Raw genomic sequence first — 26,667 nt, 5'->3', positions numbered from 1 at the left:
CATATATATTGAAAGTATTTTTAAATTAATTTGTAGATATATTTTATTCTACTTATGTAAATACAATATTGTAGAAACTAATACGCAGTTGTAATCATGCTATCAAGAGGGATATTACTAACCCTGGGATAATACTATATATGTGTGTGTAATTTTATAGCTAAAAATAAATATAATAGTGCTTGTAGATTCTAATACACAGGATGATTAACATGGTTATAAAAAATATATAAATCTAATGTCAGTCAATAATAATTCAGGGCTTAACTTTTGTCATTTCATGGCATTTTTTAACCACTTCAGTACAGCGCTCACCGACCGGGAAACCTTGCCCACAGCCGGTACTCATAGTCCACATGATAGTTTGTGCTGTGCATTGACAATGAATCCATTTTGCTCTTGTGTGATGAGGAAAGCTTTCAAGCACTGAAAGCTTGTTTTACTTTACAGGCAGCTTTACTTGTAATGTAAATCAGAATAGGTAACATATACATATATGTTTTTATTATGTTATTTTTAAATGTTCACAATTTTATTTTGATAAATGAAAAATTAGAAAAGTCATATCACAGCTGTCAGCTAAAGTTGACGCTCAGCTGTGCGCATTCATCTGTGGCTATCAATTATAGTTGACGCTTGGGTGTGCACGTTCATCTGTGGTTATTGACTATAGTCAACGCTCGTACCAAAGTGGTTAAAGAAAACCATAGTGATAATCTGAATCTTTTATCTCTCCTTAACATTTTCTGTTGCAGGGCTATGCCAATACATTAAAAAAAAAAAAACCTCAGCTTTTATCAATGAGTACACTGAATGAAAGGCAATATTTAAATGTTTTTGAGGACTGTGTATCTTGTGGTGTATTAGTCCATTTTCTATTGCTATAACAGAATACCTGAAACTGCATAATTGATAATACACAGAAATTTATTTAGTTTGTGGTTCTGGAGGCTGAAAAGTCCAAGAGCATGACGCCAGAGTCTGGCAAGGGCCTTCTTGCTGCATGATAACATGTGGAAGGACAAGCAAGTATGAAAGACAGAGCAAGAAGAAATTGGGCAGAACTCATCCTTTTTATGAGGAGCCCACTCCCAGCATGGCAACCTATGCCATTGATAATGGCATTAATCCATTCACCAACTAAGCAACTCTTAAATGCCTCACCTCCCAATACCATTATATTGGCAATTAAATTTCAACATGAGTTGTTTTTTTGGTGGGGGATACATTCAAATGATAGCATATGCTGAGAGAGAATAATTGGCCAACACTCAGCCAAGTGCCCATCCTGATATACTTGGCTTTAGCCATGAGATCAAGGTAAGATAATTAGAAACCTGGTGGCCTAGGGCTGTGTGGCCAGAAGTAGCTATGGTCAATATAGTTTCCCCAGAATGTTCGCAGGCACTACAATTCTCATGTCTAGTACATTGACTATTCCTTTCATGCAGGTTAGAGGATGCTTTCTAATTTCACATTGACTTTCCCAAACTCCTGCTTAATATAAGCCCTCCCCATATCCCCCTCCAAATACCTCTTCTACTCACCTTCCAAATATTTCTCCCACAATTTCCTATAATATATGGTCCCTATTTCTATCTAATCTGCTTTCTCCTGATCTTCCCCCAGAAACTCTACAGAAATACTTTTCTCCCTTTGCAAGAGACTTTAGAATTCTAACTTTAGCCCAGGTTTAGCATCAGAACTCAAGGACAAGTAGAGACTGCCAGGGAGTATCAGGTGCAAAGACTAAGGAATCCAACCAGAAGGCAGAGTTGGGGTTTTTATGGGCTATAGTTTCCCCTTCCCTGTTAATGGAAGCATGGGCATTGGAAAGACAGAGCTTCCATAGGTTAGATGTACTGGAATAGAGAAGAAAATAGGGTCTAGGTTTGGGGAAAATGTAATATGTTTGTTTTCATTGGGTGAAAACAAAAAGGCCAAGACTACTGCAAGAAGATATGGTTCAAAAATCTTATCCTTATTTTTCGTCCTTATTTTTTGCAAAATACTCTACTTCATCTTTATGGCTAATTCCAAGCATCCTTGTAATATCCAAATTATGGTAGCCGGTATTACACTTGTTTTTATCAGTGCAGCAAAATGTTTCTCTCAGGAGGTCATGGAATAACTGGAACATTCCCTCCTCACAGGGCTTACAAGTCAGTGTTGTGTAACGAAACAGGTATCTCCCTAAAGAGAAGGAAAGCACATGTGATCAGTTTGCCTCATTTCATCATCTTCCTAACAATGGCTTTTCTCCAGACCCTCATCAATTTTCTGTAGACTGGAATGAACCCCCAAACTGTGCCTGCATCTTGTCTCTGTCTCTCTAGCCATGACCAAGCAAAAGACACATGCCTCCCATACCACCTCCACACCCAGGTCTGTGTATGGGGAATCCCACTTTCCCACCCTCTCCTGTGATCCCCAGATACTTCCTGAACCTTGACTCTAGGGATTGTGGGCACCACGGGTGATATTTTGTGTCTCTCTGTAACCCCCACTTACCTGTAAGGCGATCACTAAAGTAATAGTTATTTGTGGTACAACTCCTGTTTTGCCTATATATATTAAACTTCCAGCAATGTTTCATGCCATTCCTGCATTTGATCCCATCAAAATGTTTACATTCATTGCAAAGTCGAATCCCTAACAAAAGAGAGGGGAGCTTTAAAAAACAGCTCTAGGGAAAATGATTCTGCTTTAAAAAGCCTATTTCTACCCATAAACATTTATATTGGGGCAGTGCAAACCTCACAAGAAGAAAGTTGATACTACTCCAAGCCTCAGTAAGGGGTCCTCACTCCCTCAATTGGATGACAGCTATGACCCCCAAAGAAGTCAAGGACCCCTCTCTCAAGTCTGAGGAAAGAAAGAAGACCCTAGAGTAGTGAGGGAGGAGAATAGAGTCGAGTCAGGGAAGGTAGAAAAGCAATGTGTTAAGAAATCAAGTATGTCCCCTCTCATTGTGGCATTATTCATTCAAGAACTACAAACCAACTACACCATACCTTTCGTTGTCAGGACTCTTTCTCCTGTGTAGACAAGAAGAAAAATTATCCTAAATTATTTTACGGCAGCCCCAAAAGCTAAGTGTAGAAACCTCTTTCTCCCTCCCTACACATTCTCTCAACAGAGAGAATGCCTCTCCCACCAGGCCTTACCCTCATCCATGAAGAGCACTAGGAACATGCCCAGCAGGAGCAACCGGAACATCCTGAGGCCTCGTCCTGAGAAGGTCCCAGTGGAAGGCTCCAGTTTTATTTATTCCCATCACTTGCCCTCAGGCATACCACTAGAATCACAGAATCATAAATTCCAGCTCAAACCACCTGAATCCTCTCTACAGCGTTCCCAGAAGAGGGTACATCCTGTCTGTGTTTCATTCCTACAGCTACTTGGAACTCAGCACACCCAGACACACCAGTTCATTTTAGTAGATCTGTAATAAGACATTCATGCTGGCATAGAATCTCTGTCCTCTTCACTTTGGTTGTTTCTATTTGTTGGTCTTCACAGAACATGTCTAACTCCACAGCTATATAACATCCTTTCAGAATGATTAGGGAGGGAGAAAGCTGGGATCACCAAGCCTCTATGACAGTTAAGTCCTTTTCAGGTACCATAACTATCCTGGACACTTGCCTCAGCATCACCTCCAGTGAGGCTGCATCCCTCACAGGGTGAAGCACCTGGAACAGAGCCCAATACTTTAGATATAGTCTGACTGCTCATTGTAGCACACATCTTGGATGGATGGATAGGACAACCCAGGAAAAACAGTTGAGGAGGTGAAGACCATCTTGGCTTCCCCTGAGATTTATTCATTCATTTTTTGCAAGGAAAACAAAGGCTACAAATGATTACAGTGGGAGATATTTGCACTGGTCTTATGAGAAGATAACAGGGGAGATCTAGGTGGATTGGTCAAATGGGTGCATGGAGGGGAAGTCAGGGAGGGTAGGAAATGAGTTTTCCCACTGGTCCTTGTCTTCCCCTTAATTCCTTAAGAAGATGTCACACGTTCCTGTCATCCCTTTCTGCCATCAGCTGCCACCTTCTCAGGGAGGTGTTTCCTGGCCACTGTATATCTAAGAGGTCAAGACTCCCTTACCACACTTCGTTGTCCCTTCCCTGCTGGATTTTGCTCCAAAGTACTTAACCCAATTTGTGATGCTGTAGCTGTTCTTTCTTAGTGTGCGTTTTGTTTCTGTCTTTCTACAAGATGAAAGGTCCATGAACACCAGAGTTCTAAGCATTGCACTTACTGCTTTCTCCTCTGGAATCATGCCCTGTACACGTCAGATCATCAGAAATATTTTCTGAGAACATAAATGGCATGATTGGATATGGGTAAGCCAGAAGCCACCAGGGAATGGTGTGAAAGTCTTTGTACTGACAGTCCCAAATGCTAAGCTGACCAGATGAAATTCCTGGCCTTAATCTTGTAGTTAGTAGTCACTATAGAGAAATCAGGCCATGGTAATGGCATATCCCTTGTGGTGAACACAGTGTGAGTGTGGGGCCTTCATTCTCAGAGCCTGGCACATGCTACAACCAAGTATGATCCCTCACACAATCTTGACTATAGAGGTCCTCACCACACAGCTCAGCAGAAGCACAATTATGCTACCCTACCCACCTGCTGTGTGACACTAAATAAGTTACTGAGCTCTTTTTGCTTCTGTGACCTAATTGGTAAAAACAAAGATGATCACAGGTGTATCAGAAGTAGTTGTTAGCACTTAATAAATTCACCCATGGGTAATGGGGAAAGGGAGGGAACAGACATGTATTCAGGCTCTACTTGGTGTCAGACATTCTTCTGGGCACGTTAGTCACTTGACATCTTTGAATTCTCTGAACAAGCTTGTGGGTTAGAGATAAATGACCTCATCTTACAGATGAAGATCAGGAGTTCTTAGAGTTGAAGTGTTTTTCCTAGAGCAACAAAGATATATCTATCTTATTCTGTGGTACATTGTCTTTCCACTGCACCAGGAGTTTTATAGTCTGGACAGGAGTTCCCAGGGCCGCTTCTCCAGGTAGGTCTACCCTGACATGACACTGGGGAGAGATGGAGAATGGGTAAGAAAAGGCTCTCTCAATCAAAGAAAAATGGGTCTCTCTCTGCCTGGCAGAGACAACATTCACCAGAAAAATCCCACTGTGGCTAGAAGGTCCCAAAAGCCTAGCTAGGACCATTGTCATGGAATGGTCCATAGGGACAATCTACATGAGCATTTGAAATACGTGAGACATAGGCAGCAATCCATGGACAAAACATCCAGAGAGTCTGAGCTAGAAGCATCATGCTTAGCCTCCAAGTTTCTTGTCCTGGCCTAGGAAGACACGCCTGCACACTGACTTAGATACTCAATGATTAAACATATGGGTGTAAATCCCAAACTCTACCCAACCCAAGTCTTTCTCTTGTAGTTTGTCCAAGCTACTTTGAACATTTTTCCAAGAATAAAAGTGACAGAAATTTTGGAAATATACCAAACTTATTAATACATAAATGAAAATACGTATTTCCCCCCAATTCTGAGAAAAACAATGTAACTATATCACCACATCTTCATCCAATATTATTTCTGGATGTATATCACAACTTCATGTTAATAAGCACCATCATAGTTCACATAATATATGTGATATTTTGATTTTTGTACCTAATATTTTACTGTGGAATTGGGCCCTTTAAATAACTGTCCCTCCTAGAATGTGAAGCAAGACACTCAGGAGCCAGTTACCTGGTAAACCCCTGTGAAAAAGCTGATGCCTTAGGCCTGCCTTCCAGACTCAACCACAGCTTTCAGCTAGCTGCTTCACCTAGCAACACCTCTCACTCTCATAGTAGCTTAGTGTGGGACACAGACAGGCTCTGGACACCTTGGGCCATCTCTTCCTCCCAGGGGGTTGGGGAGGATGTGCTGTCCAACCTGCCTTTTGTTCCCACCATATGCTCTGTCATCTGTTCTCTCCGAGGCCAAAGCATAAAGACAGGGCAGAGTTAATGTAATGCAAGACTTGGTATTTGGGATTCTCAGGAACCAAACACCCCCTCTAGCCAGAGAGTAGGTCTCAGATGCTTTAGTCAGCAGAGGCCACATTCAGAGGTGATCTGTCCAGGTAGGGCAGTGGGCCAGAGTCTGCAGGTGATGCTGTGGCGTGGGAAGGGAAAGAACTTGGCCATGGGGTTGGCTGCAGGATTAGCCTGAGAAAAGTCTACTGCCACCAAGGCTTAGATGTGGCTTGCATATTGCAGTGGGCAGGAGATCAAGAACAGTTCATTCTAGATGGCCTTTGAAGTCAGAGGCTCCGGTTCAGAACAGATTGGTTTCTCTCAGACGAGTGAGCAGCTAAGAAATTAGCTGAGCTCTGATGCACTCAGAGAGGGTGAGAGCTAGTCCTCTACAATTCAGAGTAGCCAAAGACATATTCAGAGGATCATGCAGCTCCCTAGAAGGAGCTCCGTTAAAGAGTCTGGGAATGCTCTCCTTCCATCTTCCTCCATCTGTAAACTTTCCTTCTCTTAGGGATTTTCTGGGAGTTTCCAAAACCCTTTGTATATGCCAAGTTCCTAGGCACAAGGAGTTTCTCTGGGAGAGTGCCTGTAGGGGATGGTACAGGAATATTAGAAGAGAACACATTCTCAGACAAAGCCAAGAGTCAGGCACAGTTTCCAAGATTTAGAATGCTGAGTCAGTTCTGCCAATCCCCCTTTGTTTTCACAAAGGACTTATCCTGAGCACTCTCATTTGTTGAACTCTTGAACCCTTGAACTCTTCCCGCAGCAAGTGATAGAAAGAAGGAATCAAAGCCAGAGAATGACCTTGATCACAAAGTGGCACAATTCTTAAGTGCTGTGATTATGACATCTGTCACCACATTCCCTATGCTGCTCACCCTCCTGGGCCTCAGTTAGTGATACTATTGCAACCTCTGGTTTTTCTCCCTGCCTCTACTTTCCTGATCTTTCTTTCTCAACAAGAGTTTTTTCTCTAATTAATATTGTACTACCTCCCACTGAAACCAGGGTGTAGCAAGTGTGGGGTTAAAAACAGTTCTCCTCTGCTCAACTATAGCCAGAGGGGAAGACTTCTAGATCACAAATTGTTCTTATTGTTACAAACAACATGTTCAACCTTAGGTCAAAGAGGCCATTTAAGTTTCAAAACCATTTACTATTTTGACATCCAAGTTTCGCAAATGTAAAGCAGCTGTATTGGAAATTTTTGGTTGGATAAGAAAGGTGGGATGATCTGATAATCATTATGTTGTGAGTCACAAATTTTTATGCACCTGAAACAGCAGTTCCTTGCACCTACCTTTCTGATTTGTGATGTGAAAATAAGTAACCATCTTGTTGCCTCCCTTCTCTCAAATAAAATGTTTAAGAATATTCAGTTTTAAAACAGGGTTTGAAAAACAGCAGTTTCAGAATTTCTGCCAGATCTTTGTGCACCCATTGATTGGCAATCAAGCAGCAGAGATTCTGTTGCTTGAAAAAATAGTGTTGGTGAGCCCATTTTTCTATGTATCTGAGACCAGGGGACAGTTTTAGAGAGAGGAGAATGAACAAAGTAGGGCCTACTATTACTCTGCAAGATAAGGTGAAATATTGTTCTTATGGTTGGCTTAAGTTTTTATAGATGATATTGTTATTTAAAGAAATGTGTCCCTTCTTAATTTTGATATAAACTAATTATACTGTCTCTGAGAATCAATTTTTTGGACAGTAGTAAGGTCATGTGTGTGTCACATGTTCATGCATATGTGTGTGGCTATGTATGCACAAGTGTGCACACCATCATTGCCCTACTGAATGACCAGGAAGACCAAGGAGGGACATCTATATCTCATGTTGATGGGTGGTCTTAAAGGGGAGGGGACTTGACACAGCAACACCATCCTGGACTGTGTCAGTGAGTGCAAAGACCCAAACCCCTTTTGAATGGCATGGTGGAGAGGAAACCTCTAGACCACAGATTGTTCCTATTGTTCTCCCTTAGGTCATAGAGGATCTTCTCCTTAATACAAGCCCTATGCGTGGCTGGAAAATTCACTTTGGGGGCAATAGTCTATGGATTATTATATTTCAGAACATAAAGTGGTGGGGAGAAAGTAGCTCTGTTCCTGACAGCAAGAAGTAGCCAACTGAGGGCACATTTTCTAAAGGATAGTTGGGATTTATATTACGGAGGATTTGAGAAAAAGGCATAAACTTGAATACAAGCAACTATGGCTAGGAACTGAAGTGTGCAAGGGCACCACCTGTTGTAGGGCTTTTTTTGTTTCTGTGTTTGTTTTTATGTTTTTGTCCCTTGAACCATGGGATAGGCATATTTAGTGTCTAGTTTAAAATTCTTATTTATCTTGTTAAACCAATCATTCTCAAACTTTGTAACATTGTAAAGTCTCAAACATCCATATAATACCATTTATTGTGATATTACTAGAAATAAATTAATGAGGCAGTAGAAGCATGGCCCTCCCCATGTCTATTTCTCCACTGAGTCCCATACCGTGACAGCAGCGTCTCATCAGGAGACCTGCTGCTTCAGACCATCCAGTTTCCAATCCCAGCTCTGCCTCTTACTGATGATGTGATCATGCTCAAGTTAGTTAACTTCTCTGTGCCTTCCTTTCCTTATTAATAAAAATAATTAACTAAACTTACATAATTATAGTAATTTTTTAAACAATTATACTAATGCATAATGGGATTTTCTAATGATGAAATGGGATAATATATGAAAATGTTTTAGAACAGTATCTACTACAGGAAAGTGTTCATTAGATGTTTATAATTAGGATTACTATATTGAGAGTCACAAGCTAAAGAATTCCAGGACGTGTCTAGGATCAAACTGAACAGAGATTGTATCAAATCAGTTTGCTAGGGCTGCCATAACAAAATACCAAAGACTGGGTGGTTTAAAAAACGGGAATTTTATTTTCTCATAGTCTGGCTAGAAGTTCAAGATAAGGGTGCTGGCAGGTTGGTTTCTCCTGAGGCCTCTCTCCTTTGCTTGTGGACGACTGTCATCTCTCTATGTCCTCACAGGGTCTTTCCTCTGTGCACCCATATTCCTGGTATATCTCCTTCTTCCTACAAGGACACCAGTCATGTTGAATTAGGTCCCACTCTTGTGCCCTTAAATAGCCTTAATAATCTCTTTAAGGCCCTATCTCCAAATATAGTCACATTCTGATGTCCTGGGGCTTAGAGCTTCAATCATGAATTTGGGGGAGACACAATTCAATAACAGGAATACTGGTGGAACTAAGACTAGCATGGAACATCAACTAGAATGCTTAACTGACATAAAAGTGAATATAATAATGCAAATCCTCTTTACTCTCAAATATACTTGCAAGAAAACCCCTTGAAGGGGCATTTACAAGAAGCACAGAGAGCCTGGAAGTAGTAGCTCGGTTGCTCCTGCATCAAGCACTAAAGTGTGGGAGGCGGTTGGCCCTGAGGCAGAGGGACAGCCAAGCACAGAAGAAAACTTCTGGTTCTCCATTAGACACTGTCTGCAGTTTCACAGCAGCCTTACAGATAGTAGCAGAAATTAACATGTTCATTTTCTAAAAATCCTCTGCCTAGGTATTGAGGTTCGAGAAATGGTTACAGAGGCAGCAAAAAGCAGGCAATAAAACACAGTTTGGGAATTCAGTACACACTGGAAAAAGTAATGGCTGATGATTTTTACACTGAAATATCATTACAGAAATTTAGATTTCTAAAGAGAAATGCTAAAAAATTGTCACTGATAAGTTCAGAGGAGGAAGAAAGAACAGACATTACATTGGCATGAAGAATATATAAAGATCAGAGTTGACTTCCTAAGCCTAACCTTAGCCTTCTTGACAGGTGCTAAGATAAATGTGGCTGAACAGCCAAGATCCTATGTGCAGGGATTAAGGCTTCTGAGACCATGCAAAGGTGTAGGAAAAAAGTATAGAAATTGTAAAAAATATTTTTTTCCTTTTGGTTCCCGCAGCAGCCAACTTTATTGTGTAGGAGTAAACTAGAATTTATTTCAGAAGAAAAGTAAAATAAAGTCAGGAGATAATATTTAGAGATTGACATTAAAAATCACATTATGCAAAAGACAATAGCCTTAGAAGCCAGATAATTGTTCTGGGAAAAAATAAAGGACTTGCCAGATCTCTTTAGCTACTCCTTTAACAAGTCAACAACTAAAACCGGGGAACTTAGAAATTCATTTATGGTATAGAGTGATGCTCCATAAGACTATGATGTCCAGGTCTATTCTACTTTAGAAGAGGATGTATACAATTTAGAGAAACGAAAAATAAATATTCTCTGCTTTTCCAGCCTGGCAGAAAGGGCTGGGGTGGGGCTAGGGAGCAGTATGGAAAAGAAGCAAAAGAAGAAATATGTAATTTGCCCCTGTTGAGCTCTTGGGTGGAGAGTGACAGTTCAACAGAGTGAAATCTTGCCCTATTACCTGACTGGGACTTTAGGAAGAGATCCCTTCACAGACTGTCCTGTGCCAATCTTGGACAGAGGCTTCTCATAGTGGCTACAGTGGCAAGCATAGGCTGTAGCATAAAACCCCAAGGATAGATTTCCTGAGCCATTCTTGCTCATGAATGAAGTGGACACTGAATTGAAAGCCAGCAGGCCTGCCTTGTGTCTTGCTACAGTACATTAAGGGAACCCCAAGTCACACATTGCAGTAGGATGTGCAGGAGGAGTAGAGGGAGAAACCGCTGAGCCAACAGGCTGAATGAAGTTCCCAGCCAGCAAGAGCTAAGAGCGGGTCCATTCAGCAAGGGAAAATGGCCCATGCTTCCTGAGAGTATTGTCTAAGGCAAAAATAGAGAGAACCAGACTACAAGCTCACCAGGCAGAGAGTGAGAGCACCATCCTGTGGTCTGGATGCAAGGAGTTAGCATCAGACAAATTTATCTGATCTTGGACTGCTAAAGGTGAAGTCCCAAGTACTGATTTTTCTGAGTTTAGTGATTGAAGACAGACAGAGGTCAATACTGGTCACACATTTATATTAACAGATGTGCTTTGTTAAGTCTGCATGACATGATTTTTTTTAATTGTGAACCATTAAATATGAGAAGAATTCTCATAAATATCCAGTTTTGGAGCATTTTTAATAGTGAAAATATTTGCTAATCCTGAGCCTGAAATCCCACATGGCTACAATCAGCCGGAGAGCTTAAGAGCTGCTGCCCTTGCAGACAGAATCATCCAGTTTCTTACAGCCTTACTGCTCCATGTTTTCTCCCAGATACAACAAATTTAGCTAATTCACATTATTTCTTAAGCAACTGAGTTTTGAGATCTGGATCTAGGAGATAATATTAAACAGCATAACAGAAAGGAGCACAGTGAGTGTAGAGGATATCAAGAGTAAGTTTTTAAAGTAAACTTCCTGGCTTCAATCTCTATCTCCTAGACCACAGCTGTATGTTTTTTGTGCCCTAATTTCCTCATCTAAAAAATAGAAAAAATAATAGTGTTTTAGGACTGTAAGAAGGATCAAAGAAGATAATATATCTTGAAAGCTTGGCACAGAGCCTAGAACATCAGAAACCTCATAGATGTTAGCTGAACTTATTAATGACATCATTTCTATACTTACATCTACATGCACACAATCTGTATGCATTTAGTTTCTCGCCTTTTCCCTGCTGAAAGGATCTGACACCACACCTTGGTGATGTTCTCAAGCCACAGTTTAAATCTTCCTTCTCAGCCATTGGCCCTATACCCCCTGAAAACACTAAATTTTCAGCATTTTGTAGCAAGAACCAAAGGTCAAAATCCTGCCTCATAGCTTGCCTCAGGATTTTAGCTGAGACCTAAAGAAACTGCTGAAACAACCAGTGTTTCAGACCCAAGTCTCAACCCAACCCTTAATGCCATAGACCTTCCTTCTATTCCTAGGAGAGAACATACCTTCTTCAACAAAACACTGCATGTCTGAAGTTGTCAGTTTATAAGCTATCTTCCAGATCCCTCTTCCTCAACCCTCATACTCAAGTGCATACAAGAGGTGACTCTGATTACACCCAGGTCATACAGTAAGTTACATCTAGGATGTCAGCAATTTTCCTCCTACAAGGCATCAGACTGCAGTCCATCACACCATTTGGCTGGCAGTTTTTAATCGATTTGAGAATGTTAGTTAGAATTCTGTTGTTTGCAAGTATTAGAAATAGCAATCAAACTAGCATAAACAAAAGGGGGAATTTATTCTTAGTGTCTCATGGTTTTTCACAGTATACAAAAAGAAGAGTATAACAATAAACTTCAACACACTCAAACATCCCTTTCTTCTCTCTTTTCATGAATATATATATTTCCTTTCTCTAACATTAGATGAGCTTTTTCTGCCTGTCCATCTGCTTTTGGGAAAATAGCCATCATCAAGAGCTCTTGCTTGTATCTCTCTTTAGTTCACAAAAGCAGCCAGCCCACTCTGGGATCCAGTCCCTTCACAAATTTCTTGGCAACTCAGCCAAGCCAGGTGCCCACTCTGTGCAGCTTGCCAGGTCCCAGAGTCTCTCTACCCTCCTTTTCTCCACCCCACAGGAGAGTCCTGTCCACAGGCGGTACTGTTTAGACAGGCACCTCAGGTGTTATTTCTGGCCATAGGACACATCACTAGAAGCTGAGGTTTCTCTTGAAGTTCTGCCCAATATAATAGTGCTCTCACAGTGTTCTCTCTGAGGCCTCAGACTGCCAGACCTTATCTCGAGTCTATGGTGGAGACCCCTTTGTGCAAACTTCTGTAGGATTTGTATCTTTTTGCCCAAGTATCTGTTCCTAGGACATTGTAAGATCATACTAGCCCAGCAGTATGGAAACTTTACCTGCTCTCCCACCCTGGAAGACAGGATATGGAAAGCTTTTGAAAAATCACTACTCATAGGAAGCTGTTGGTGACTCATCTGCATTGTCATTTGATATTGGATAGTCCAGACTTTGGTAAAATTTTGTCAGACATCATAGCCTGGTCTTAGCTATGAAGGGAAATCCAAAGAACAGTGTTTCTCAAAGTATCTCCAACCACATAGGTTGTTTTAAAAATGAAAATTCTTGGACCTGAAGTATTATTTCCAGGATATGTGAGATGATGCTTGAGGTCACTGCAATTTGGACACTTTTATTAATGTTAGCAGTGACTTCTGCAGCCATAACAATCACATCTATAAAAATAGCACTCCCTCATAAATAGTTGGCATGCATTCATAAAGGGGACAAAAAGGGGGAAACTTATATCTTACAGCTGTGTGTGACCCTGATACACTCATGGAATGTGATCTGATATGAATGCCACTCATTAAGCATTTTACAGTGGATAAAAGGATTGAAGACTGCTGATTTAAAACTTCCCACATTGAACCTTAAGCATCATGGTTGCTTGCGTTGTGTTTTATCTTTTTATTCCCAACACCAAGCAGGGCACCTGACACAGAGTTGAACAATTTGTTGAATAAAAGAATAAACTTTACTGAGGTTCACCTATAGCAAGAAGCAAGATGCACTCCAATGTTATTATTGTATAATATTCTATTCCATAAAATCTACCATTCATTTGCTCAAATTGGGATTTCTGGCATTGTTCTCAATAGCTGTGTGTAAGAGTACAAAAGATTTAGTGTTAGTAGTTGACTGTTTAACAATAGTTGAAAAAAGTTTCAATAATGTGGATTTGGGAAGTACATTTTTTAATGGTTTTGAACTGAAAAAGAAAAGGCCTTCATGTATGAAAAAACATTCATATAAAATATCTAAGTTAAAACTGTGGTGGTGAAGACAACAAGGGAAAAAGCCATAGAATAGGATCTGGCAACAAAGTGGCACTCATTATTTCTGGGTCTTCTAAGCCTTCTTCTAAGGACATCTGTGCTATGCACAGTCCATGTTATCTAACAGCCATGTCCCACACGAGCCCATGACCCCTGGCTGATGAGATCAGAGTGGGTCCTTGACCCAAGTGCAGGCAAATCCAACAACCATAGATCTATAGATTTGGTAGGAAATTATAAGCTTCGCTTTTTCCATGTACTGGGAATTTAAATTAGAAGGATTAAGCCAGCTATTAGTAGCGATAAATGTCACAAGTCACAATAAGGCAAATCAAAGGCAGAAGCAAATGAAGGCATAAAGGTATCTTTATACCTTCATAGAATGGAATATTAGGGGAAAAAAAACAAAGAAAAGAACAGACCAAGTTTAAAAAGTAGTCTGAATCTACTGAAGGAAATATTTTATGCTTGAAGCAAAATCTCTTGGTATAATTGAAAACCACGTCCAGAAATTAGTCATGCAGCATCATTTCCCAACCAAATCATATTTCCTATTTTTAAATATGCTCATAAGCTTCTGTTTAATTTTTAATTATAAAATAAAATATAGATATTATAAACTTTAAATAATGCAGAAACATAAATGGAGTTGATGTTCTTGCCCACCCTCCGTCAAATCACACACTTTTGAGATAACTGGTGTGTACCGTAATGGTGTCACACTGCAATGGCTGGAGTTAAGGTCTTAAACCAACAGTAATGGGAATCCTCCTCCAGCAGAGGAGTAGGGACTCAACCGCAGGTCTGGCCTTTGAAACACTTTCTCTCGCACCCTCTGCTGGACAATGTTTTGATTGCCACAGATTGATGCTCATCTTCGTTTTTTTTTTTTATTTCAGGATATTATGGGGGTGCAAACATTTTGGTTACATGTTATGACTTTGCCACGCCCAATCTATGATTTGAGGTGGCCCTTTTTCCCCCTACAATGCTCATCACATCCATTAGTTGTGAGTTTACCCTCCCCCAGCCTCCCAAAGATATTACTACCGTGTGAGCACCTTAGTGTTGATCAGTCACTGGCAATTTGATGACGAACACATGTGGTGCTTATCCTTCAATTTTCGTGATACCTCACTTCAGAGAATGGGTTCAAACTCTACCCAGGAAAATATAAGAGGTCCTAGATCACCATCATTTTCAAAAAGCTGGCAAAAAATGGCAAAATAAAACCAAAGAAAGAAGGATTGTAAATAAATTTAAAATAAATTTAAAAACAAAAGTTAATGAAATTAAAAACAAACAAAATAACAAAAGATGGTTAAAAGAGTAATAAAATTGATAAAATTATAGCAAGAATGATCAAGGGAAAATGAAAAAGGCCAAATTACCAATATCAAGTAGAAAAGAGTAGATATTACAGGACATATAGACATTTAAAAGACCCTAAAATGATATTATAAAAATTATTATGCCAATAATTTTAAAATTTAGATTGGCAAATCATAGAAAAAATCATAAGTATAAGTTGAATGGACTATAACAAAATTAACATACCTATGTAAATATCATACAGTTCAAGAAATGAAGCATTACCAACACTCGGAATCAATGCACTTGACACACATCATCTTCCCTTTATTAAACTTAACTTCTCCCCAAATATAACTACTATACAAACTGCTAAGATAATACCCGTATAGACTGAAAGTAAAGGGAGATATTCCACACAAAGGGAAACCAAAAGTTTGCAGGAATGACTTAGACAAAAGAGATGTTAAGTCAAAAACAGTAAAAAAAAAAATTAAAAACTAAAACTAAATAAATAAAAATAAATAATGTATTTATATAATGGTAAATCAATCCAGCAAGAGGATATAACAATTCTAAATATATATGCAACACTGGAGCATCCAGATTCATGAAGCAAATGTTACTAGATCTAAAGAGAGAGATAAACTGCAATGCAATGTAGTACAGGACCTAACACTCCACTCTCAGCATCAAACAGATCATCTAGAGAGAAAAATCATTGAAGAAACATTGGATTTATTTGTTTTATTTTTATTTATTATTCAGGATATCATGGGGGTACAAACATCTTCATTATATGTAATGCATTTGCCCTGCCCAAGCCAGGGCTACAAGTGTGTCCCTCCCCCATACAGTGCATCTGGCTTGCATTAGTTGTAGGTTTAACCCCCTCTCCCCCCTACAATCTGGCCAGCACCCAATGAGTATTACTACTATGTGAACACCTTAGTGTTGGTCAGTTAATAGTAATTTGATGGCGAGTACACTGGATTTAAACTAGACTTCAGACCAAATGAACCTAACAGACATATAAAGAACATTCTATCCAATAACTGCAGAATACACAATTTTTTTCATCAGCACATGCCAGGATAGACCATATGTTGGGCCACAAAACAAGTCTCAACAATTTTAAGACATCAAAATTATATCGGCCGGGCGTGGTGGCTCACACCTGTAATCCTAGCACTCTGGGAGGCCGAGGCGGGCGGATTGCTCAAGGTCAGGAGTTCGAAACCAGCCTGAGCGAGACCCCGTCTCTACCAAAAATAGAAATAAATTAATTGACCAACTAAAAAAATATATATATACAAAAAATTAGCCGGGCATGGTGGCGCATGCCTGTAGTCCCAGCTACTCGTGAGGCTGAGGCAGTAGGATCGCTGAGCCCAGGAGATTGAGGTTGCTGTGAGCCAGGCTGACGCCACGGCACTCACTCTAGCCTGGGCAACAAAGTGAGACTCTGTCTCAAAAAAAAAAAAAAATTATATCAAGTATCTTCTGAGAACAAAATATAATAAAACTAGAAATCAATACCAAAAGTAACTCTAGAAACTATACAAATACATGGATATTAAACATGTTCCTGAATGACCAATGGTCAATTAAGAAATTATGATAGAAATCAAAAAATTTCTTGAAACAAATGAAAATGGAAGTACAACATACCCAAACCTGCAAGAAACAAAAAGCAGCACTAAGAGGGATATTTAGAGCAATAAATGCCTACATCAAAAAAGTAGAAAGATTACAAATTAACAAGCTAACAATCCACCTCAAGGAACTAGAAAAACAAGAACAAACTAAACTGAAAATTAGTATAAGAATAGAAATAAAGATCGGAGAAGAACTAAACAAAATCAGATATGAACAAGGAGACATTAAACTGATACCACAGAAATACAAAAGGTCATCAGAAACTATTATGAACTATTATATGAACTATTATACACTAACAAACTTGAAACCTAGAAGAAATGGATAAATTCCTAGAAATATACAATCTACCAAGACTAAATCATGAAGAAATAGAAAGCCTGAACAGACAAATAACACAGAGCAAATCAGTAATAAAAAGTCTCCAAACAAAGAAAAGACCAGGACTAAACGAATTCACCAAATGTAGAATTTTCATACAAAGAAAAATTAATACTAATCCTCCTTTTTTGGTATAGAAAAAGATTAGAGAAGGGAATTCTTCCTAACTCATTCTACAAGGCCAGCATAACCCTGACACCAAAGTCAGACAAGGACACAACAACAAAAAAAACCTATCTACAAGACAATATCCCAGATGAGGACAGACACAAAAATCCTCAACAAAATACTAGCAAGCTGAATCCAGCAACACATAAAAAATATAATACACTATGATCAAGTCAGATTCATTACATGGCTGCAAGGATGGTTCAACATATGCAAATCAATAGTCATGATACATCAACATGTATCATGTATTAAGTACAAAAACCATACAATCATCTCAATAGACAGAGAAAAAACATTTGATAAAATTCAGCATCCCTTCATGATAAAAAAAAAAAACCTCTCAACAAACTAGGCATAGAAGGAACATACCTCAAAATAATAAAGGCTATATACTACAAATCCACAGCTATCATCACACTGAATGGGGAAAAGTTGAAAGCAATTCTCCTAAGAACATAGTATTGGAAGTTCTAACCAGAGAAATTATGTAAGAAAAAGAATTAAAAGGCATCCTCATAGGAAAGGAAGAAGTGAGATTATCTGTATTTGCTGATGCTTCCAGGAATTTATCCATTACCTCTAAGTTTTCTAGTTTGTGAGCATAGTTCACAGTAGTCTCTGATGATCTTCTGTATTTCTGTGGCATCAGTTGTAATGTCACCTTTTTCATTTCTGATTATTTTTAGTTGCATCTTCTCCCTTCTTTGTTAGTTCAGCTGGTGGTGTATCAACTTTGTTTATCTATTCAAAGAACCACCTTTCACTTCACTGATACTTTGTATTTTTCATCTTCATTTCATTTAGTTCTGCTCTGATATTTGTTCTTTCTTTTCTTCTGCTAGCATCAAATTTGGTTTGTTCTTGTTTTTCTGGCTCCTTGAGGTGCAACATTAGTTTGATTAAGATAACAAGATTTTTTTTTTTTGAGACAGAGTCTCACTCTCTTGCCCAGGCTAGAGTGCCATGGTGTCAGCCTATCTCACAGCAACCTCAAACTCCTGGGCTCAAGCAGTCCTTCTGCCTCAGCCTCCCAAGTAGCTGGGACTACAGGCATGTGCTACCATGCCTTGCTAATTTTTTCTATATATTTTTAGTTGCCCAATTAATTTCTTTCTGTTTTTAGTAGAGAAGGGGTCTCACTCTTGCTCAGGCTGGTTTTGAACTCCTGACCTTGAGTGACCCTCCAGCCTAGGCCTCCCAGAGTGCTAGGATTACAGGCGTGAGCCACCACGCCTGGCCTGATAACATGATTTTGTATATAGAAAACCATAAAGACTCTACAAAAATCTGTCAAAACTGATAAATATATTTAGTAAAGTTGGAAGATACAAAATCAACATACAAAAATCAGTAGCATTTCTACATACTAAAAACAAACTATCCAAAAAGGAAATTGAGAAAACAGTCACATTTAAAATAGCACAAAAAATTAAATACTAAGGTATAAATTTAGCCAAGGAGGCAAAAAACCTCTATTCTGAAAACCATAAATTACTGATGATAGAAATTGAAGAAAATACAAATAAATGGAAATATATCCCATGTTCATGGATTAAAAGAATTAATATGTCCATACTATCCAAAGCAATCTACAGATTCAATGCAATCCCTATCAAAATTCCAACATCATTTTTCATAGACATAGAAAAAAGCAATCCTTAAATTTGTATGGAACCACAAAAGACCCTGAATATTCAAAATAAGCTTGAGCAAAAACAACAGATCTGTAAGCATCACACTTTCTGCTTTCAAAAAATATTATAAAGTGACTGTAATCAAAGCATGGTACTAGCATAAAAATAGACATGTCAACCAATGGAACAGAAAATAAACCCCAGAAATAAACCCACACATTTATAGTCAATTGGTTTTTCACAAAGTCACCAAGAACACACAGTAGGAAAAATACAGTCTCTTCAACAAACAGTGTTAGTGTTCTGGCAAGTGTAACAGCATGTGTTAATAGCGACTGACCAGGGAAAGAACCAAGTGGCACACAGAGGGTCAGAGAATCAGCCTTTATTCTGCTCAGAGGGGCATGCCACCAAATTCTGAGCACCACTTCCTTGTTCTCCTTCAGTTTTATACACTTCTTGGGGTTACACACAACCAATCAACTATGAGCATGAGGAATTACCCAATCAGTGGTGGGATTCAAAAAGTGTCCAATCAGCAATAAGCTTTACATGCAATCAGCAACAAGCTTTACATCCAATCGGCAATAAGATTTAATATCCAATCAGCAGTGGGATTCAAAAAGTATCCAATCAGTAGTGAGTTCAGCCATGGGGCCCCCGGGGTGGGGGTATTTTCCCTGTCTAGGAAAACTGGATATCCACAAGCACAGGAATGAAATTGGATCTTTGTTTTACATCATATATAACACCTGAAACTGTAAAACTACTAGAAGATAACACAGGGAGAAAGTTTCAGGACATTGGTCCGGGCATTAACTTTTTTATATGTGATTTTGAAAGCACAGGAAACAAAGGCAAACATAGACAAATAAGATTACACCAAACTATAAAGCTTCTTCACAGCAAAGGAAACAATTAACAAAGTGAGGAGACAAATCCATAGCATGGGAAAATACATTTGTGAGCCATACTTATGATAAGGAGTTAATAATCAAAATATATAAAAAATACAAACAATAGCAAGAAAAAAATCTGATTTAAAAATGGGCAAAGGACTTGAACAGATATTTCCATAAAGAAGATATACAAATAATCAATAGGTACATGAAAAAGTGTTCAGTATCACTAATCAATGGAAATGCAAATTAAAACTGCAATGAGATATAACACACCTGTTAGGATGGCTTTTATCAAAAATATGAAGGATAACAAGTGCTAGTAAGGATGTGGAAAAAAGCAACCTCTTGTACATTATTGGTAAGAATGTAAATTAGTATAGTAATTATAGAAAATAGTTTCCTCAAAAACAAAATAGACATACCATATGATCCAGTAATCCCATTTCTGAGTATATATCCAAAGAAACTGAAATCAATATGTTGAAGGAACATCCGCACTCCCATGTTCATTGCATTATTATTCACAATAGCCAAGCTATGAAATCAACCTAAGTGTCCATCAATGGATGAATGGATTAAAAAATGTGATAGATATATATGTAGCTGAAACTATTCAACCTTTACAAATGGGGAAATCCTGTCATTTGCAACAACATGGATGAACCTGGAGGACATTATGCTAAGTAAATAAGCCATACACACAAAGACAAATACCACATTATCTTACTTATATGTGGAATCTTTAAAAGTTGAACTCACAGAAGTAGACAGCAGAATGATGGTTGCCAGAGGCTGGGGGTAGGAAGTCAGGAAGGAGAGAATGAGGAGTTGTTGGTCAAAGGGTACAAAGATTCAGATAAACAGGAAGGATAGGTTTTGAGATCTATTGAAGAGCAAGATAAGTTAAGCAATAATAATGTATTTTATATTTCAAAATAACTAAGAGAGTAAATTTCAAATGTCTCATTATAAAAATAAGAATAGGTAAATAAGATGATGGATAGGTTAATTAGCTTGATTTTATTATTTCACATTGTATCCATATATCAGACAACAACAAAAGCCTACTTTCTCTAGCCAAAGGACCAAAAAGGGGGCAATCTAGCCAGACAAAACTTTAAGACAATAAGTGGTCTACTCTAGCTCAACATCAGAGTGGTATCATGGCCATTCCCCACTGTTATGTCAGTAGAGGCCACATGGCAGCTAAAACTTTCTACACACTAGGCATTAATGATAGACTACACACACCCACAACTAGGATATCAGCTGAGGTTGAGTAGGGAACATGTACTTCTAACTTCATCTGAAAGTTTTGTTGGCAGTGTTCCTCCCTCCCTATCCCTTGCTGAAGCAGTGTCAGAAAAGGTCAGCTAAAATAGAAGGTTTAAGTAAGATCCAGAATCTCATAACATAGTACCTAAAATGTCTAGATTTTAATCACTCATCATACCAAGAAACAGGAAGATCTCAAAAGGAATGAAAAAGACAATCACTAGGTGCTATATCAGTCAGCTAGAGCTACCATAAGAAAATACTATAGACTGGGTGGCTAAAACAACAGAAATTTATTTTCTCATAGTTCTGGAAGCTGGAAGTCAGAGAGATGTGCATAGTCAGTTTCTGGTGAGAGCTCTCTTCCTGGTGTGCAGGTGTCTACCTTCTTGCTGTGTCTTCGCACATTGGAAAGAGAGCAACCAACTTATCTCATATCTATAAAAGGACTAATCTCATTATTAGGATCCCACATTCATGTCTGCATTATAGGAGATAATCCTATTTCCTCCCAAAGACCCCCATCTCCAAATACTGGGGAAAAGAGCTTTGACATATGGAGGAGACATAGTTCATAACAGATGCCAAAATCAAGAAAACAGAGATGTTAGAAATATGCAATAGACTTTAAAGCTAACATGATAAAAATGTTTCAATGACCAATTAGAAACATACTTAAAACAAATGGAAAATAGAAAAAATTCCCTCTAGCCTGGGCAACAAAGTGAGACTCTGTTTCAAAAAAAAAAGAAAAGAAAAGAAAAATAGAAAAAATTCCATCAAAGAAACAGAAGATATAAAGAACTAAATGAAAATTTTAGAACTGAAAAAATACAGTAAGCAAAGGTTTAAAACTCAATAGATGAAGTCAATAGCAAAATAGAGGAGACAGAGGAAAGAATCAGTAAACTGGAAGATAGAACAATAGACATTACATTACCCAATCTGAATAAGAGATAAAAAATAGACTTAAAAAAAATAGAGCCTTAGAGACCTGTGAAACTACAAAAAAAGATCTAATATTCATGTTCTCAAAGTCCTAAGAAGGAGAAGAGAAAGTGGGCAGGACTAGAAGAGTACTTGAAGAAAATAGCAGCAAACTCCCCAAATTTGACAAAACACATAGATTCAAGAAGCTCAGTGAATACCAAACAGGATAAACCTAAGAAACCCACACCAAGACACATCACAGTCAACCTTTTGAAAACTAAATACAAAATAAAAAATCTTGAAAATGGCATTAAAGAAATGATACCTTATCTGTAGGCGGAAAAAAATTGAATGCTAGCAGATTTCTTATCAAAAACTATGGAGGCCAAAAGGAAGTAGCACAGCATTTTTCAACTAGTAAAAGAAAAGAAGTTTTAGAATCTCAAATTCAACAAAAGTATCCTTCAAGAATAAAGCAGAAAACCAGGTATTCTCAGATGAAGAAAACTAAGAATATATTTCCAGCAGATTTACCCTAAAATAATAGCCAAAGGAGATTCTGTAAAATCTCTGATGAAATACAGAATCTAGGAATATCAGGAAGGAAGAAACAACATGGTGGGCAAATATGTAGATAAATGCAATAGACTTTCATTACACTTTTGAGTTTTCAAAATTATGTTGACAGTAGAAGCAAAAATTATAACACTGTGATGTGGTTCTAAATGTATAAAAAGGAAACATTTACGATAATTATACTACAAATAGGGTTATAACTTATATTTAACCACTATAAGAGCTATACAAAGAGATACACTCAAAAACACTATAGATAAATCAAAATGGAATTCTAAAAATTATTCATGTAACCTATAGGAAGGCAGGAAAAATTAAAAGAGAAATGAAAATAAAAATATAAAATAAAATAAATAAAATAGCAGACTTAAGGCTGAAAATAACGGCAATTGTCTGAAATGTAAATCTTTTAAATATATCAATTAAAAGATAGAGATTAGCAGATTGGATGAACAAACATCATGCAACTATACACTATCTACAAGAAACTCACTTCAAATATAACAATATAGGCATACTGAAAATAAAAGGATAGAAAAAGATAAATCATGCAAATAATCAAAGGAAACCAGGAGTTATTAACATCAGATAAAGTGAACTTCAGACCAAAGAAAATTACCAGAGAGGAAGAGTATATAATGATAAAAGGGCCAATCCTTCAAGAAGACATAACAATTCTAAATATATATGCATCCAACAACAGAGCTACAAAATACTGTGAAGCAAAAATTGATAGAACTAAAAAAGGAAATAGACAAATCTGAAATTATAACTAAAGATTTCAACACCCTTCTCTCAAAAATTGATAGAACAACCAGACATAAAATCAGCAAATATATAGGAAAACTCAAAACCACCATCAACCAAAAGGATCTAATAGACATAGAACTCTCCACCCAATAACAGAAGAATACACATTTTTTCAGGTGCCTACAGAACATACACTGAGGTAGACCACATCTGGATCATAAACAAACTTCAACAAATTTAAAAGAATTGAAATCATACAAAGTATGTTCTCCAATAAAATCACAATGGACTCAAACTAAAGATCAATAACAGAAAAATAAGAAATTATATAAACACTTAAAAACTAAACAGCATACTCCTAAAAATTCTGTGTGTCAAAGTGGAAATTTCAGGGGAATTTATTTAAATGCATTGAACTGAACGTAAAGAAAACTACAACATATCAAAATGTAGGATGAAGCTAATACAGGGGTATGGGGGAAATTTATAACACAAAATCCGTTTATTAGAAAAGAGAAAAAGTCACCTGTCAAGATGTTAAGCTCAACTTCAAGAACCTAAAAAACCTAGAGCAAACTAATCCCAAGGCAAGCAGAAGAAAGGAAATAATAGAAAGGGTAAACCAATAAAACTAAAAGTAGAAAAACAATTGAGAATATAAATGAAACAAAGAGCTGGTTTTCTGAAAATATCTATAAAATTAATCAGTCTCTAAAAAGACTAACAAAAACAGAAAAAACAAATTTCCAATATCAGGAATGAAGCATAGAATATTGTAATACAACAGACTTTGCAGATATCAAAAGGATAATAAAAGAATACTATGAAATATTCTTTACATATAAATTTGGCAACCTAGACAAATGGACCAATTCCTCAAAAATCACTATCTCACCTCACCTGATATGAAATAATATAAAATATAAATGGCCTAATAACTATTAAGAAAATTGAATTAGCTGAATTAGCAATCAAAACTTCCCACAAAGTATCGTAGAGGGGAAGGGCATGCCTCCAACCCTCGCTTGGGTGAGGTAAAGACATAAAATGTAACCAAAATGTTTGCACCCTCAAATATCCTGAAATAAAAAAATAAAATAAAATAAAAACTTCCCACAAAGTAATCCCAGGCCCAAATGACTTCACTGGTGAATTCCATCAAACATTTAAAGAAAAATTATCAACAACCCTTTCCAAACTCTTCCAAAAATTAAAGAAATGGGAATTCTTTCTTCATAACGCATTTTATGAGAGCAGTATTACCCTGATATAAAAACCAAAGACGGTACAAAAAGGAAAACTATAGGCTAACATTGTACATGAATATAGATATAAAAATTATTAACAAATTTTAGTAAATAAAATCTAGCAATGTATAAAATGAATTATCCACCATGAACAAGGGGGTTTATTCTGGAATACAAGGCTGGCTCAACATTCAAAAATCAATTAACATGTCAAAGAAGAAAAATCATATGATCATATCAGTCAATGCAGGAAAGCATTTGACAAAATTCAAAACCCACTCATGATTAAAAAAAAAAACAAAACTCAAAAAATAAGAGTAGAGAGGATTTCCACAACTTGATAAAGAGCATCTACAAAAACCAAAAAACTACATCTCACATCACGCTTAATTGTTAAAGACTACATGCTCTTATCCTAAGATCAGAAACAAGGGAAGGATACCCTTTTTTACCACTCTTATCCAATATAATGCAATAGGTGCCAGCCAGTGCAATAAGGCAAGAAAAGAAAATAAAGTTAATAGAAATTTCAAGGTAGAAATAAAATTGTTCCTATTCACAGATGACATGATTGTTGATATAGGAATTCCCAAGGAATATACCAAAAAAAAAAGTTAGAACTAATAAGGGAATTCAGCACACTATAAGATAAATACATAAAAATTTGTTATATTTCTATATACTAGCAATGAACATGTGGACAACAAAATTTAAAACACTATATCATTTATAATTGCTCAAGAAAATGAAATTCTTAAGTGTAAATCTAACAAAACACATAAAGAACTTGTTTGCTGTGACACCATGGTTTATAATAAAGTCTATATATTTGGTCTTCAACCCTGTTTCCTGGCACACAACTCCTAAAACCCTAGGAATCTCAAATGTGGTAAGTGTATTTTGTAAGCTAATGAGCTGACTGAAGGCTTGGGCCTCCTGGATAGTCTCAAGATGAAGGCTGGTTATCAGGGGAACCAACAATGTGATTGGAGGATTGGGACTAAAAATCAAACCCCCTAAACTCTGGGGAAGGGACAGGGGCTGAAGGTTGAGTTGATCACCAATAGCCAATGATTTAATCAATCCGGCCTATATAATGAAGCCTCCATAAAAAAGAAAAAAGAAAAAAAGAAAAAAAAAACTGTGTTCAGGGAGCTTTGGGACAGCTGAACACATGGAGGTTCCTGGAGGCTGGTACACCCAGGGAGGACATGGAAACTCCACATTCCTTCCTACATACCTTGTCCTATGCATCTCTTTTATCTGATGTTCATCTGTACCCTTTGTAATATTCTTTATGATAAACAGGTACACGTAAGTAAAGCATTTCCCTGAATTTTGTGAGATACTCTAGAGAGTATCATGGGATCATGGGATCCACAAGTGGTAAATGGGCAGTCAGAAGCACAGGTAAAACAACCTATTACTAGTGACTGGTATCTAAAGTGGGGGACAATATTGTGGGATCTAGCACTCAACCTGTGGGATCTGATGTTATCTCCAGGTAGATAATGTCAGAATTAAGTTGAATTGAATTAGAGGACACTCAGCTGGTCTGCTGGATAACCTACTGGAGAATTGCTTGGTATGTGGGAAAAAACACCCACACATCTGGTGTCAGAAGTGTTGAGTAAATGACTGAGAGTAGAAAAAACATTTTGTTTTTTCTATATCTTATAATATATGCTGAAAACAACAAAACATTGATAAATCAAAGAAGATCTAAATAAATTAAGAAGCATACTATGTTCATGGGTTGGATGATTCAAAATAGTAAAGATATCAAGTCTACCCAAATTGATACACAGGTTTAGGATATTTCCTATCAAAATCTCAGCAAGTTTTTTTATAAATATAGATAAGATTATTATAAAATTTATATAGAAAAGCAAAAGAATTAAAATAGCTAAAACAATTTTGAAAAAGAATAAAGTGAGAGGAATAAAAGTCTATGCAATTTCAAACCTTTTCTTGTAGCTGTAGTAATCAGAACTGAGTTATGGGCTGAAATAA

General features: G+C 37.5%; 1 protein-coding gene and 1 long non-coding RNA gene across 2 annotated transcripts in view; both read right to left on the bottom strand.

The window, feature by feature from the left end:
• Positions 1-2: 2 nt before the first annotated feature.
• LOC142870513 (prostate and testis expressed protein 13-like) lies at positions 3-3,219 on the bottom strand. Its single transcript, XM_076001344.1, has 4 exons — positions 3,168-3,219; positions 3,015-3,038; positions 2,512-2,652; positions 3-2,193 (listed from the first exon to the last, which is right to left on the bottom strand). Exons 1-4 carry the CDS (start codon positions 3,217-3,219, stop codon positions 1,982-1,984), a joined length of 429 nt encoding a protein of 142 aa, XP_075857459.1. The 3' UTR covers positions 3-1,981.
• A 5,685-nt stretch (positions 3,220-8,904) lies between these two features.
• The window catches only part of LOC142870651 (uncharacterized), a 45,906-nt gene continuing 28,143 nt past the window's right edge, over positions 8,905-26,667 (bottom strand). The window contains exon 4 of the long non-coding RNA XR_012919025.1: positions 8,905-9,121. This is a non-coding gene — a long non-coding RNA (uncharacterized LOC142870651). The remainder of the gene's footprint in view (positions 9,122-26,667) is intronic.

This window comes from Microcebus murinus, chromosome 4 (genome assembly GCF_040939455.1).
Source record: "Microcebus murinus isolate Inina chromosome 4, M.murinus_Inina_mat1.0, whole genome shotgun sequence".
Taxonomy (NCBI): Eukaryota; Metazoa; Chordata; class Mammalia; order Primates; family Cheirogaleidae; genus Microcebus; species Microcebus murinus.
Note: the sequence above shows the minus strand (reverse complement) of the source record. Positions and strands in the feature narration are given on the sequence as shown.